This window comes from Lipotes vexillifer, unplaced genomic scaffold (genome assembly GCF_000442215.2).
Source record: "Lipotes vexillifer unplaced genomic scaffold, Lipotes_vexillifer_v1.1 scaffold311, whole genome shotgun sequence".
Classification (NCBI taxonomy): Eukaryota; Metazoa; Chordata; class Mammalia; order Artiodactyla; family Lipotidae; genus Lipotes; species Lipotes vexillifer.
The window spans coordinates 6,328,756-6,342,233 of record NW_006791012.1 but is presented as its reverse complement, the minus strand read 5'-3'; the positions used below and the strand labels follow the sequence as shown (position 1 = coordinate 6,342,233).

The following is a 13,478-nucleotide window of genomic DNA, read 5'->3' as shown; positions in this document are numbered from 1 at the left end:
CAGTTAAAACAAGCAGAAGTCCTTTTTTTGTGAAGATTAAAAAGAAGGACAGTGTCCACAGTCAACGTGGAGAGTGCTGTGCTCTTGGGTGTGTACAGTGAAAGGATAAATCAATCTGGCTTTTGTTTTTGGTGGGGGATGGTTTTTGGTGGGGGATGGGTGGGACGGGGAATAATTTGATTACGTTCTAAATGACTTTAACAATGTATGTTCTCTTTGTAATTTTTCCAAAGGAAATAATAAGACGGACAAAGATGCACGTATGAGGTTGTTCATCAGTTTTTCTTTTTCGATTATAGAGAAAATCAGAAACAATTTGTGTTTTTTTTTGTTTTGTTTTGTTTTTTAGTATTAGGCTGCGCTGGGTCTTATTTGAGGCACGTGGGCTCTTAGTTGCAGCACACGAACTCTTAGTTGTGGCATGCAAACTCTTAGTTGTGGGACGTGGAATCTAGTTCCCCAACCAGGGATCAACCCAGGCCCGCAGCATTGGGAGTGTGGAGTCTTACCCACTGGACCACCAGGGAAGTCCCCGACTCGTGGGTTAGTGATTAGTAAGCCAGGCCAAATGCCTGTACTCTGTCAGAGGTGCATTAGAGATCTGATGATAGAAGATGGACCCCTCAGATCATGCTGTCTTCCGCTTGTGAACCTAATCTGCTTTATAGAAGTTAAATCTCTGAACACAATAGCCAACTGTATTTGTAATCAACGTGGACATCCAATTTGGAAGTTCTTCATTTTTCCCTATTTCATATTCTTGTGTGATTTAGTCAGTCTTCTGTTTGTTTGTTTTTTTTTAATAGAGGGGCTCTGAAAGAAAACACATTCCTACAATCCCTCTGGCAGCAGCATTTGTTAACGTTAGTTGTAGGCATGGTACACTCCCATCCGGTGGAGAGCCCTTGGGCTCAACAGCGCTTATCTGTTATCTCCAGTGGTCTCAGCACCCATCTGCCACAAACTGGTTGTGTTGGTCTCTGCATGCAGACACCCTCTACCCACCCACCCCCACCTCTTGCCTGCCCTGTTTCTCCTCACATCTCTGAAATCTACCCTATTTCAAGCCCCACTCAGGTCCCTGCCTTGTCCTCTGCTGTTGACAAATGGACTGTCTCGTATTTATTGCTTGTCTCTCAATTCACTGTACAGGACCCATGTTTTATACACTTTTCCCCTAACTCCAGACTTGAGTAACGGTGTTCATGGTTGGAATATGACTTCAGGTTGGTGATATAGAGATCTCTAACTTGTATCAGTTTTTAACTATTGCCTGTCAACTCCAAATTCACCCTTTGTTGCCTGATCTGTGAAAATGGATCAGAGCCTTCAAATATTTTTCCTTTGCCTTTTCTAAGTTGAGGGCTCTGAAGAGGATGTTGTAGGAGAAAGCTTTTCCTTCCTGATTCCCAGAGTCTAGAACCAGGCTTCCTGTAGAGCCTGCTGTTTTTCCTGCGGGTCTGCAGGCCACAGCTCGCTCTAGCATGTGGCTGCTGTGTCCTCTCTCTGGCTCTGGCAGCCGTGGTAGAAGGGGGAGCCTGTTCCCAGCCCAGGTCGCTGCTTCTCTTCAGCCCCCACATGTATACACACTGCGAGCCCTGTGATCCTGGCCGTCTAGTGAGCTGGCCACCTGATCTTTGTCTTGAGCAGTGGCCCTGAGCTGTTCCTGTCCGAGCCATGCATTGACGTGCTAAGCTTGTGCAGAGGGAGGCCTCTCTAGTTCCTGTTCCAGCAGCAGCTGGACTCCCTGTGTGTGCATGACTCCTTCCACACCCTCGTTCTCTCTGCACACTGTCCCAGCAGTCTTCAAGGTTTGTTTCCTGAAACCCTCCTGATAGGGACTCTTGCGTGTTCCAGGCTTTGTGCCTGCATCCCATAGGGTTGTTCCTGCTCTCCTGGTGACTGGACCATCTCTGGCCTGGGCACCCAGGAACTGCCACCTATACCTACTTCAACAAGCTCTGAACTTTTCTTCCACGCTTGTCCTTTCTTGGGTACTTTTCGTCTGGTGCAGGGCATTAGAGTTCTATTCCGTCTTTCTAGTTACTCAATTATTATATTTTTAAACTTCCCCTGCTTGAATTACTGTGTGGTTTCTGCCTCCTGATTGGACCCAGACTGAAATACATTCCATGTAACCCAACTAAGCAAACGGAAGGATGAATCAAAGAGAAATCTTCTAGGGATTTCTCTGAGGGCTTGTTGAGAGCCTGCCAGACTATACTGGTTTGTACATAGGTCCTGGAGCTTGGAGGGGAAACACTTACCAAACCACAGCCACGTACAGGCTCTTAACAAGGGCTTCCAAAGCACGTGAAGCTCCCCAAGAAGTGATTGCCTGCATTGCAGCATTTCTTTTCTAAAATGGTTTCCCACCTAGGTAAATAGATGCCCCCAAGCTTCCAGTCTGTACCGGGGCCTGCCTTCCTTTACACACGTTCACCCTGTCCCTCTGCTATCATGGCCTTGGTGGGGGTAACACTTGCTGGACGTCCTCCCCTCACCAGGAAGGAATGTGGAGGCTCCTCTCTGTGGGGATGGGATGAAGGAGAGTTGGCTTGGGTGTGCTGCCAGGGGAGGGATGGAGCCCTCACCTAGAAGCACTACTGAATCCCACGCTCCTGCATTCCCACACTGGAGGGCCTGGGCTGCCTGTGGGAAATGAGGGGCTGGGCTGGGCTTTTCACCATAGTTTACCTCTTCAAATCTTGCCCGCACCTGCCCAGGTGAGACAGATTTCTATAAATACATATGTGTCGTTGACTAGCACACATATAAGTGATGTTTCCTGTGTCATCTCTTTGGAGAAAGGGCATGTATATTTAATCTAATTTCTACTGAACATCTGTATTCAGTGAACTTGACCAGATGACCCAAATACCTTTCTATTCAGATGCCATGTGCTGGGGTAATGGTGGTGCAGGGTGAAGACATTGATCACAGAGGATTCCCTAACTCCTGGGAGGTGGGCTCTTCAGGAGTGACACTTGACCTAATTTAGGAGTAGAAGCTCTTCAGGAAGGCATGGCAGACAGAGGGCACTCCTCAGGTGGCAGAGTGAAGCTGGGATTTTTCTGGAAGAGAAATGTGTTTGCTGTCGTGGAGTTCAAGTGTATATGGTATGGAGATGGAGGATGTTGGCAGGAGGTGGTGTGAAAGGAAGCACAAATCATCATAAAGGGACCAGAAGGGCATGTGAGTGAGAAGATTGGAGGAATGAGGCTGGTATTTAGGCTGGGGCATATCCTTGGGCAGGAGAACTCACAGAAGAGGGGAAGAGGCCATGAGGCCCTAAGCTCCAAGAATGGAGCAGAGAGGAATTTTAGAAGACAACACAGTTACAGTAGGCTATGAGGGAGCGGTGCCATGTTGGTGGTGGTGACCAAACCAGGGAACAGCGTGAGAAGGGAATGTATGTACAGGGGCTGAAGACTGAGTAGCTGGGGAACAGGGCATATTTGGGAGCTGTGGGAAGTAAGGCATTGGGCTCCTGCAGTAGCCAGTGGCAGAGCCTGAATGGGATAGAGGGCAGGTGAGGAGGAGGTGCAAGTGATGTTACAGAGGTGGGAACACAGATGTGCTGGATGTGTAAAGCAGGGGGAAGAAGCAATTCAAGGTCCTGCTGGGGAGTGCACATGGGAAGTTGATCCATTGCAGATGGGGGACCCAGGAAGAGAAACTCCACACGGCATTTACTACCTGGAGTTAGCTGGGTCAACGTGTGATACTTCTTCTGGAGGTAATGTTTAAGACAATGGATAGATGGGTTTCTAGAGAGAGAATATTTGTAAAAGAGGCAATGAATGACAAAACTTGAGAAGTGTGCTTAGTGTTTGGAGGAGGAATCAGAACCTGTGAAGGAAAACTATTGAAAGCCCAATGCACAGTAGATAGCACCCTGGTGTGGTAGGTTATATCATCCCCATTTTACAAATGAGGGAACTGGGGCTCAGAGAAGTCAAGCAACTCGCATAAGGTCACACAGCTAGTAGTAGGTAGCATAACCAGAATTTAATTCTGGGCTCTCTGACTCCAGGTACCAGACTAACTATGGATCTGGAACATTTCCATCCTCAAAACATCTACGAGCCTTGTTTTATAATGACATAATCTTATACACTGAAGATCTAAAATTCTTACCAGTTTTACTAAAGGCAGGGGCAGGACGGCCTCTGGGAGGGTTAATTCCCTGTCATTGTTTACTAAATTTTCCTTTCTCCTTTTCTGAAAATTCTATGCATGTTTATTTAAAGAATGACCTTAGTGATTGATTTTATTTTAAATGATAAATACCATTTGAGAAAATCAGCAACATTGGGTTTTGGGGGAACTATAATCAATGGGGACCAAAACACGTCCTATAGACACTTTGATGTATAATGTCACCTGTGGGGGAATGTTGGTAAATAGATTCATCATATGTACTTTTCCCTTTAAATTTTGAACATGAAGGGTACTGCTAATGACTATGAAACAAATTCCTTGAATTTAGCTGATAGTTGTTCTAGGACTTACAGACCAGAAGACAGTCAGACACATGTTCTCGCTTCATGCCAGCTTCTAGGTGAGATTGTGGGGGGAATCCTGGGGTTCCCCGGCACCAGCCCAGGCAAGAACCGAGGCCAGGCTTCTTGCTCCCATTAAGGAACGAGCTCTAGGTATGGCCCAGCTCTTCTGGTCCCACTGAGCTGCTGCACTCACACCCTTATCACCACCCCACTGTCTGCCGTGAGTGCTGGGAGGTTGCCCCACTTAGCTGCAAGCTCTCCCTGTCTCTTTATCTGAGCAGAATCTGGAAAAGTCTGGCAAGGACCAGGCAACAGATGTTAGAAGCCTGGGAAGTAAGGATTTAGCCACTCTCACCAGGCTTCTGGAGGGAGGATGGGGGAGGTTGGGCAGGCAGAATGACGTACACGTCCCCTGCTCCCGTGGTATGGCAGCGGGCTTGGGCTCTTTGTCTCCTGGAGGATTTGTGGGTCCCGTTTGCGCAGGAGAGTGAGCAGGAAGCAGGACGCCCCTAGACACGGAGGCCGCCTGCTCAGACTCCCGTGACCGAATCAGGAACTTGGATTTCTCGCCTCCAAGCCTCAGCCTGACTAGATGGGGTGGCTGGTCATTTCATTTCCTGATTACAGGAAGGTGCTGCCTTTCTTTTATCTTTCACTTTGGTACTGGGGGTGCGGGCAGCAAAGGCAGTCCTGGGCACAGGTTTTGGACTGGGTCCAGGTGTGGTTGCTCTTCTGTCCGTGACCAGCTACTCGTGGCTGTCTGCCTAGCATGCCAGAGTCCCTAGGGGTGGAGGAGTCAGGCTCTGACTCAGCTTTGTGAGAATGGGTCTGTGTGGCTGTCAGTGGGCACATTCAAATGTCTTCTGGCCAGCACTTCGCTTTCAGAACTGGAGGGAACCTTTTAGCACCATCCTCTTTAGTGGTTCCCAGTCTAGTGTCCAGGAATGAAACATTGGGATTGTTTAGACTGCGTACTGGGAAACGAAATGACTACAGAATAGTCATTCAGTAAATGTTACTTATGACCCCGCCCTACCTCTCATATCTGACTTTGACTGATGGTAGTTTTGAGGGTTCAGATGTATAAATATAAAGCTTTAAAAATTTTAAATAAAAACAGTTTTTAAAATAATCTTTTAAGAAGATTAACCATTGAAAATCAGACCATCATCCTTTTAGTTCCTTACGTCCTAATCCTGTGCTGCAGTGTTCACGTGTATCATGGTTTAAAACTCAGATGCTGGAGTTTTAGGAGGAGCCGCTTAGGTTTGAATCCTGGCTCTGCCATCTGCCAGCTGTGTGACCTTGGACAAGTTAAATCTCCTCTCTGAGTATCTGCCTCATAGCATCACTGGTGCCTGGCACATAGCCAGTGGTACCTAAGTATTTATTAAAATAAACCATAAGTGTTCATATTTTACTATTATTTTGAGGAGTCCTCTCTAATAGATGGCTTCAGGCAGAGAGCATGGGCCCATGGAAAGGTGTGCAGTGATCTAGGGATGGATGTTGTGACAAAGCCTGTGCTGAACACCGCAGGGTCCAGTACAGGGCTGGAGTGTCTGGGACTGGGGGGCCATGGCCCAGGCTAGTGATGTGGGTTCTAGAAATGGGGACCTGGCATTAGGATTTGTGTGTGACGTGCCCCGGCCCCCATCCCAGGCAGTCTAGATGTGAGTGGTAGAGGCTGCTGAAGGGGGAAGATGGTGTGGCAGCATTAAAGAATATGAAAATAACCTATAATCCTACCACCCTGATTAACCCGGTTTTGTTTTTGTGTGGTATCTTATCTGGATTTTCACGTGGTTTAAGCATGGCGTCTGTACTGTTTTATAATCCATTTTCAGTAACACAAATTTTTTTGTGTGTGTCTGTACCTTTCTAAATATTTTAATTGCAAAATAAAGAAGGAAGTTGTTGTTAAACAAAATCAACCGAAGTGTTTTAGAAATTTTAAGACTGTTCAGTCTCTGTTGGGGAGAGTCTACTCCCAAGTACAAAGTGAAAGCTAAGGTTGTTCTTTGTCTGCATATGGGATTTTCTATTTCTGTTACAGTAAAAATTCTGTGTTTCACAGTGAGGGTTGTATAACATCTTCCCTAGCTTCAGGGTAGGTTTTCTTACTCAAAATTCTTTTTGAGCAATGTAACTTCCTGCTCAAAAAAGGACACGGAATTGGTTTTATGTCTGTAATGGGAATATTTAGTCAAATATTCAGAGAGCTTTTTCCCACAGATATTTTTATGGAGGTCACTGCTTTATCCTCCTTTCCATGAACTTTGGTTTATTGTAAGAGTCTAGTTCTCATGTGAGGGACTGTGCCTCGGTCACAAATGAAGGTTGACATTTATACTCGATGGAAATGTATAATTGAGAATCTGGGTGGTTTTCCCACCCTTCCTTCTCAGGTTGGTTTGGAAGAAATGCCCTTTAGAAATAGTGGCAAGAGTTAGCCCAAGCTGCACGTTTGGGAATTTAGAAAAGGAAGGCTGGCCCCTTGTCAGAAGTGGGGCTGGGAACTTCTAGGCTCCAATTTCCTTCTTTGTAACAACCAAATGTACCGTGACCCAGTGCCTTGGGTCTTTTCAGCCTTGAGCCAGCCCTTGAGACTTCACTGTTGACCTGGACCAGGTTACAAGAATGTGGCCATGCCTTGTAGAAAAAGGAGGAGATCCCAAAAGGCCTGGATTAGGAGCCAGAAGACTGTGTCATCTGGTCTCTTAACTCTGTGGTGGCATTTAGGTAGCCCAGTTATAACCCTCTTGGAGCCTTTGTTTTTCTCCCTGGTTAAAGTGGTATCCTCTCAGCTTCCCCGAGGGGGCACAAATGAGAAATGGACAGGAAATGTTCTGGAATCGTTGAATCAAGGACTCAAATCCTTGAAACAAGGGGAGGATGGTGTCCCTTTGAGAGCCACAGAACCCTGTCTTGGCCGAGAATGTGGGAGGTCCTGGCTCGTCTTGATGGCAGAAATAAAAGCCTGAATTGCCGTGATAAAGCTGGAAACCTTGGCAAGGGTCAGCAAGCTTAATGCACTCTTCAAAGTATTCCTGAAGGAAGGATTGGTGCTTTTCGTGATACAAAACTTCACACCATCATTTCAGATGGTTCTGGCTGGATTGCAGGTATCCATAGGTCTAGATGCATAACTGGCTCATTTATCTGGAATTATATTATTCACCCTGAATCTTTTCCTAGGAAAATTAACTTATAGTTTCACGACCTGCTATGTAAAAGTACTGTGCTTCTCTTTTTTTCTCCCTTAAGCTGTCCTGTTTTACTGTAGAAATTTCAGGAATAGTCTACTGATATCCATACTCCTTTTCTGAGTTGAAAATTTCTGCCAAGTAGTTAGCTGTTCATAGCGTGTGCTGTTTTCCCTTCCAGATCTTCTTGCTCATTGTAGTCTTTCTCTGTTCACCCTCATACTTTTCCTTGTCCTCCTTTCAGCCTGTTCACATGAAGGGCAAGACTAGTGATACTGGGTCAAATGCTACTTAAGCTTTAGGGAAGTTATCCTAATTTAGAGAGAATGGTTTGTTTTTGGAAAGTGTTTTGTCTCGAATCTGGAGGCCTAAAAAAAAACCAACTTAAAGCTATCCATGATTTATTTGCTAATAAGATGACTAATTCCTTTTTTTTTTTTTTGCGGTACGCGGGCTTCTCACTGTTGTGGCCTCTCCCGTTGCGGAGCACAGGCTCCGGATGCGCAGGCTCAGCGGCCATGGCTCACGGGCCCAGCCTCTCCGCGGCATGTGGGATCTTCCCGGACCGGGGCACGAACCTGTGTCCCCTGCATCGGCAGGCAGACTCGCAACCACTGCGCCACCAGGGAAGCCCTGACTAATTCTTTAATTGTATCAGATACCCACACAAATACATTCCAAGTGTCCACTTGAGCTCTCCTGTCCTGGCAAGTTAGGCCCATAACAAAGAGGTTTAGGGTGCCGAAGATGTACTGGCCTTCAGTTTGCATAAAATGTGCGCTCAGAGGCTTACTTGGAAGGAGCTGACCTAAGGAGGTCATGGACCATAGACTTATGAACTATTCAGGTTGTGTGTGTGTGACTTGGGGCCCTTTAAAACTATAATTAAGGAGTAGGGAATATCTTGTGGGTTTTTTACCGCCTTCTTTGGAGGAAGTTTAAGAAGGCCCTTTCTTGGTACCTCAGTAGTGGGACTCTTGAGGGGTGGAGGGTGGGTAGTGGTTGAGAAGTGAGGGGAGAACGGAGTGGTGATGGGAGGCTGCTTACCTGGGTGAGCTGAGAACACCCACATAACTTTATCATCTGCCATGTTCTCCAGCTGTGTAGAGGCTTTGGGGAGTGGAAGGTATGGTGTAGGGACTGGTTTTATAAAAACATCTTTTACTTATATGTCCTTAACCGAAACTATTTAGCAGTGATAAATACAGGCAACTAGATTTGGATCTACTGGACAGATTTTAAGAGACACAAAACAGTTTGTGAATTCCCATTGATCTAATCTGGGCTGTTCAACATAGTGATAGCTTCACAGCATTCTCAGCGTGACAAATACTTCTGCCTTGAGACTATTTGTTAGAACCCAGTGAATTTTTAAATCTTATAGTAACAAATAAATGAATAAACACTACCCTTGATTAAAATACATAATCAATAAGTTACAAGGATGTAATGGACAGCACAGGGAATATAGTCAATATTTTATCATAACGTTGTATGGAGTATAATCTATAAAAGTAGCAAATCACAATGTTGTATACCTGAAACCAATATAATGTTATAAGTCAACTATGCTTCAATTTTAATAAAACAAACAGGGCTTCCCTGGTGGCGCAGTGGTTGGGAGTCCGCCTGCCAATGCGGGGGATGCGGGTTCGAGCCCTCATCTGGGAGGATCCCACATGCTGCAGAGCACCTAAGCCCATGCGCCACAACTACTGAACCTGCGCTCTAGAGCCTGCGAGCCACAACTGCTGAGCCCGCGTGCTGCAACTACTGAGGCCCACGTGCCTAGAGCCCATGTTGTGCGGCAGGAGAAGCCACTGCAATGAGGAGCCTGCGCACCACAACAAAGAGTGGCCCCCGCTCACTGCAAGTAGAGAAAGCCCGCGCTCAGCAACGAAGACCCAACGCAGCCAAAAATAAATAAATTAAAAATAATAATAATAAACAAAACCTCATGCTCCTCCAGTGATACCAAACTGTTTCCTTTTTGAACTTTCACATTTTGCATTGAAATTTTAGAAGAATCAATGTTTATTAACTGCAGCCCCCCCCCCAATAAAAAAACCCATTTTGTTCTAGAGGTCAGAGAAGAGTGGCTACCATTTGACATGGTGGTCTTAGAACCCCCGTTACCTTGGCTAGGATTCCAGCTCTGCCCTTAACACAGTTACTTCTTTAAATCTGTTTCCTCAGGTATAAAATGGTAATAAAAATAACAATACCTACTTCAGAGGCTCCCTGTATCAAGATAATGCACCGTGCCGGAGAAGCAATACTTCTTTGGGATTCTTTTCTGAGGATGAAGTCTCAGCTGTAGAATTAACCTGATAAGAAAATTCTTTTTTTTTTTTTTTAATTTGTTTTTGGCTGCATTGGGTCTTTGTTGCTGTGCACGGGTTTTTCTCTAGTTGCGGCGAGCGGGGGCTACTCTTTGTTGCAGTGCGCGGGCTTCTCATTGCAGTGGCTTCTCTTGCTGCAGAGCACGGGCTCTAGGCGCCTGGGCTTCATTAGTTGCAGCACGTGGGCTCAGTAGTTGTTGCATGTGGGCCCTAGAGCTCGTGGGCTTCAGTAGTTGTGGCACGTGGGTTCAGTAGTTGTGGCACACGGGTGTAGTTGCTCTGCGGCATGTGGGATCTTCCCGGACCAGGGCTCAAACCCGTGTCCCCTGCATTGGCAGGCGGATTCTTAACAACTGTGCCACCAGGGAGGTCCCAACCTGATAAGAAAATTCTATACCGAGTATTGCCATTCCACTTTTTGGGGTTGTCTTTTCATGTCAAGCTTATCTAACTGGTTGTTCTTGGGCCATCTGTCTCACTAGTGTTAGAACTCTGCAGTTACAACCCCAGCAAACCATCTCATTACTCTTTCTTTGTTCTGTTGCCCACAGCCTGAAATCTATTCTTGGCCTTTGATATTTCACTAAAATGTCATTTTCATTTCTCTTTTCCTTCTTGCTATAAACAGCAGGGATCTTAAGAATACAGTTTGACTTTTGACAAATATAATATACCCATGAAACCTCATCCATATCAAGACATACACAGTATATTTCTATACCCAAGAAGGCCCCTCCTAACTCTCTCCATTCAAAACCCCTACCCCTATCACTTTCAGATTTCTAGGGCCTAGATTAATTTTGCCTTCTTGAACCTAACATAAATGGAGTTTGAGGTCTCTCTCTCCCTCACTACACTGTTGTTGCTCGTAGCAGTAGTTTTCCTCTTTATTGCTAGGGGTTGTTCCAGTGTATGAATATAGCACAGTTTCATAATCCATTCGTCTGTTGATGACATTTTGGTTGGTCTCAGTTGTGGGCGATTTGGATGAAGCTGGTGTGAAGCTGGTTTCATCTCTCTGAACATTCAGTGTGGTTAGTGTCTCCTCCACCTCCTAACCCTGCAGCCCTGGGCAAGTGTCTTAATCTTTCTGCCTTGGTTTCCTCATCTGTAAAATGGAAGGTCAGGAAACAATTCAAGGTTGTGGCCACCATTTTTAAAAAATAGAGTAAAATAGGGGATCAAAGTGAATGACATGGAACTGCACATGTTGCAACTCACATAAATACAGTTATGTGTGTGTGCAGGTATGTACATAATAACAAATATAAACTGTATCTGTTACTATGAATTGTGAGCACATCCGTTTGCAGCACACTGATTTGTATATGTCCTTGTGTAAGCAAGGAAGTTGAAGCACCTGTGAATTATCTAGTTAATGCGTATCTTTGCCCTCCGGTGTCCAAAACAGCCACAGCGTTAAGGGTCATTTATACACAGCTCGCTATAGGCCAGCCACTGTTTTAAAAGCTTACATATAAAGGCATATAGCTCTCACAACCGTCCTATGAAGTGGGTTATTATCCGCATTTTACAGATGGAAAAGCTGAGACATTGGTTATACAACTTGCCCAAGGTCACAGAACTTGAATCTAGGATGATAAGGCCATGATTTGAACCCAGGCGGTGCAAGTCTAGAATCTGTGCTCTAAACCACTATTCTGGCAAGTGACATGTGAGCAAATGCAATTAATAATAATCTAATCAATACAATGCTCCTCTCTTTTATTTCAGATATGAGAAATGAGTGTTGGACGTCGAAGAATAAAGTTGTTGGGAATCCTGATGATGGTAAATGTCTTCATTTATTTGATTGTGGAAGTCTCCAAAAGCAGTAGCCAAGAAAAAAATGGAAAAGGGGAAGTAATAATACCCAAAGAAAAGTTCTGGAAGATATCTGACCCTCCCAAGGCATATTGGAACAGGGAACAAGAAAAGCTGAACAGGAAGTACAATCCCATTTTGAACATGTTAGCCAACCAGACAGGGGAAGCATACGGATTTTCCAACATAAGCCATCTGAATTATTGTGAACCTGACCTGAGGGTCACGTCAGTAGTTTCAGGTTTCGACAGTTTGCCAGACAGATTTAAAGACTTTCTGTTGTATTTGAGATGTCGAAATTATTCATTGCTTATAGATCAACCTGATAAGTGTGCAAAGAAGCCCTTCTTATTGCTGGCGATTAAGTCCCTTACTTCACATTTCGACAGAAGGCAAGCGATTCGGGAATCTTGGGGCAAAGAAACCAATGTGGGGAACCAAACAGTGGTGCGAGTCTTCTTACTGGGCCAGACCTCCCCAGAGGACAACCATCCTGACCTTTCAGATATGCTGAAATTTGAGAGTGAGAAACACCAAGACATTCTTATGTGGAACTACAGAGACACCTTCTTCAACTTATCTCTGAAAGAAGTACTCTTTCTCAGGTGGGTGAGCACTTCCTGCCCAAATGCTGAGTTCGTGTTCAAGGGTGATGATGATGTTTTTGTGAACACCCATCACATCCTGAATTACTTGAATAGCTTATCCAAGAACAAAGTCAAAGATTTGTTTATAGGTGATGTGATTCACAATGCTGGACCTCATCGTGATAAGAAACTCAAGTACTACATCCCGGAAGTTGTTTACACTGGCATCTACCCACCTTATGCAGGGGGAGGTGGATTCCTGTACTCTGGCCACCTGGCCCTGAGGCTATACAATGTAACTGACCAGGTCCTTCTCTACCCCATTGATGATGTTTATACTGGAATGTGCCTTCAGAAACTTGGCCTCGTTCCAGAGAAACACAAAGGCTTCAGGACATTTGATATAGAAGAGAAAAACAGGAATAACATTTGTTCCTATGTAGGTTTGATGTTGGTACATAGTAGAAAACCTCAAGAGATGATTAATATTTGGTCTCGGTTGCAAAATGCTCATTTAAGTTGCTGAATTATGTACAAAACTAAATTTTGCATAGAAAGGTGTATCTCGAATAGTTCCCATGTTGTGTTCTCTCACATTAGAGGTAATTTCTATGTAAAACCATCAAAACTGCCTTTATGAGTAGTAGCCATATGAGGGCCTCTAAACCTTTCAATGTAGTACTTTCTGAAGAGGGAAAGCAGAAGATCCTAATTTTTATGTAGGATATGACAGGATGAATGGTTCTGACCCTTCCTGCTGGCTAGTGGTCATTATTTTCTAACTTGTCCCCCTTGTCATCTGAAATCGTGTTTCTGGAATCTGATCGTGTTAAGTTATTTTTGTTTTGCCCTCATATAATGGTAATCCTATTTCCCATTATAATGAGTGAATTATCTGCAATTTAGGAATTCATAAACCTACTGGCTACAAAGACACTGTTATATATGACTCAATGCTTTTTGTGAAATGGAATTACATTTATTTTCATGAAATTTGGATGAAATTTTTAA

General features: G+C 44.7%; 1 protein-coding gene across 1 annotated transcript; it reads left to right on the top strand.

Moving 5' to 3' along the window:
- The first annotated feature begins 11,799 nt into the window (after window positions 1-11,799).
- Window positions 11,800-12,993, top strand: B3GNT2 (UDP-GlcNAc:betaGal beta-1,3-N-acetylglucosaminyltransferase 2). Its single transcript, XM_007464129.1, has one exon. The coding sequence runs from the start codon at window positions 11,800-11,802 to the stop codon at window positions 12,991-12,993; it is 1,194 nt and encodes a 397-aa protein (XP_007464191.1).
- The last annotated feature ends 485 nt before the right edge of the window (window positions 12,994-13,478 follow it).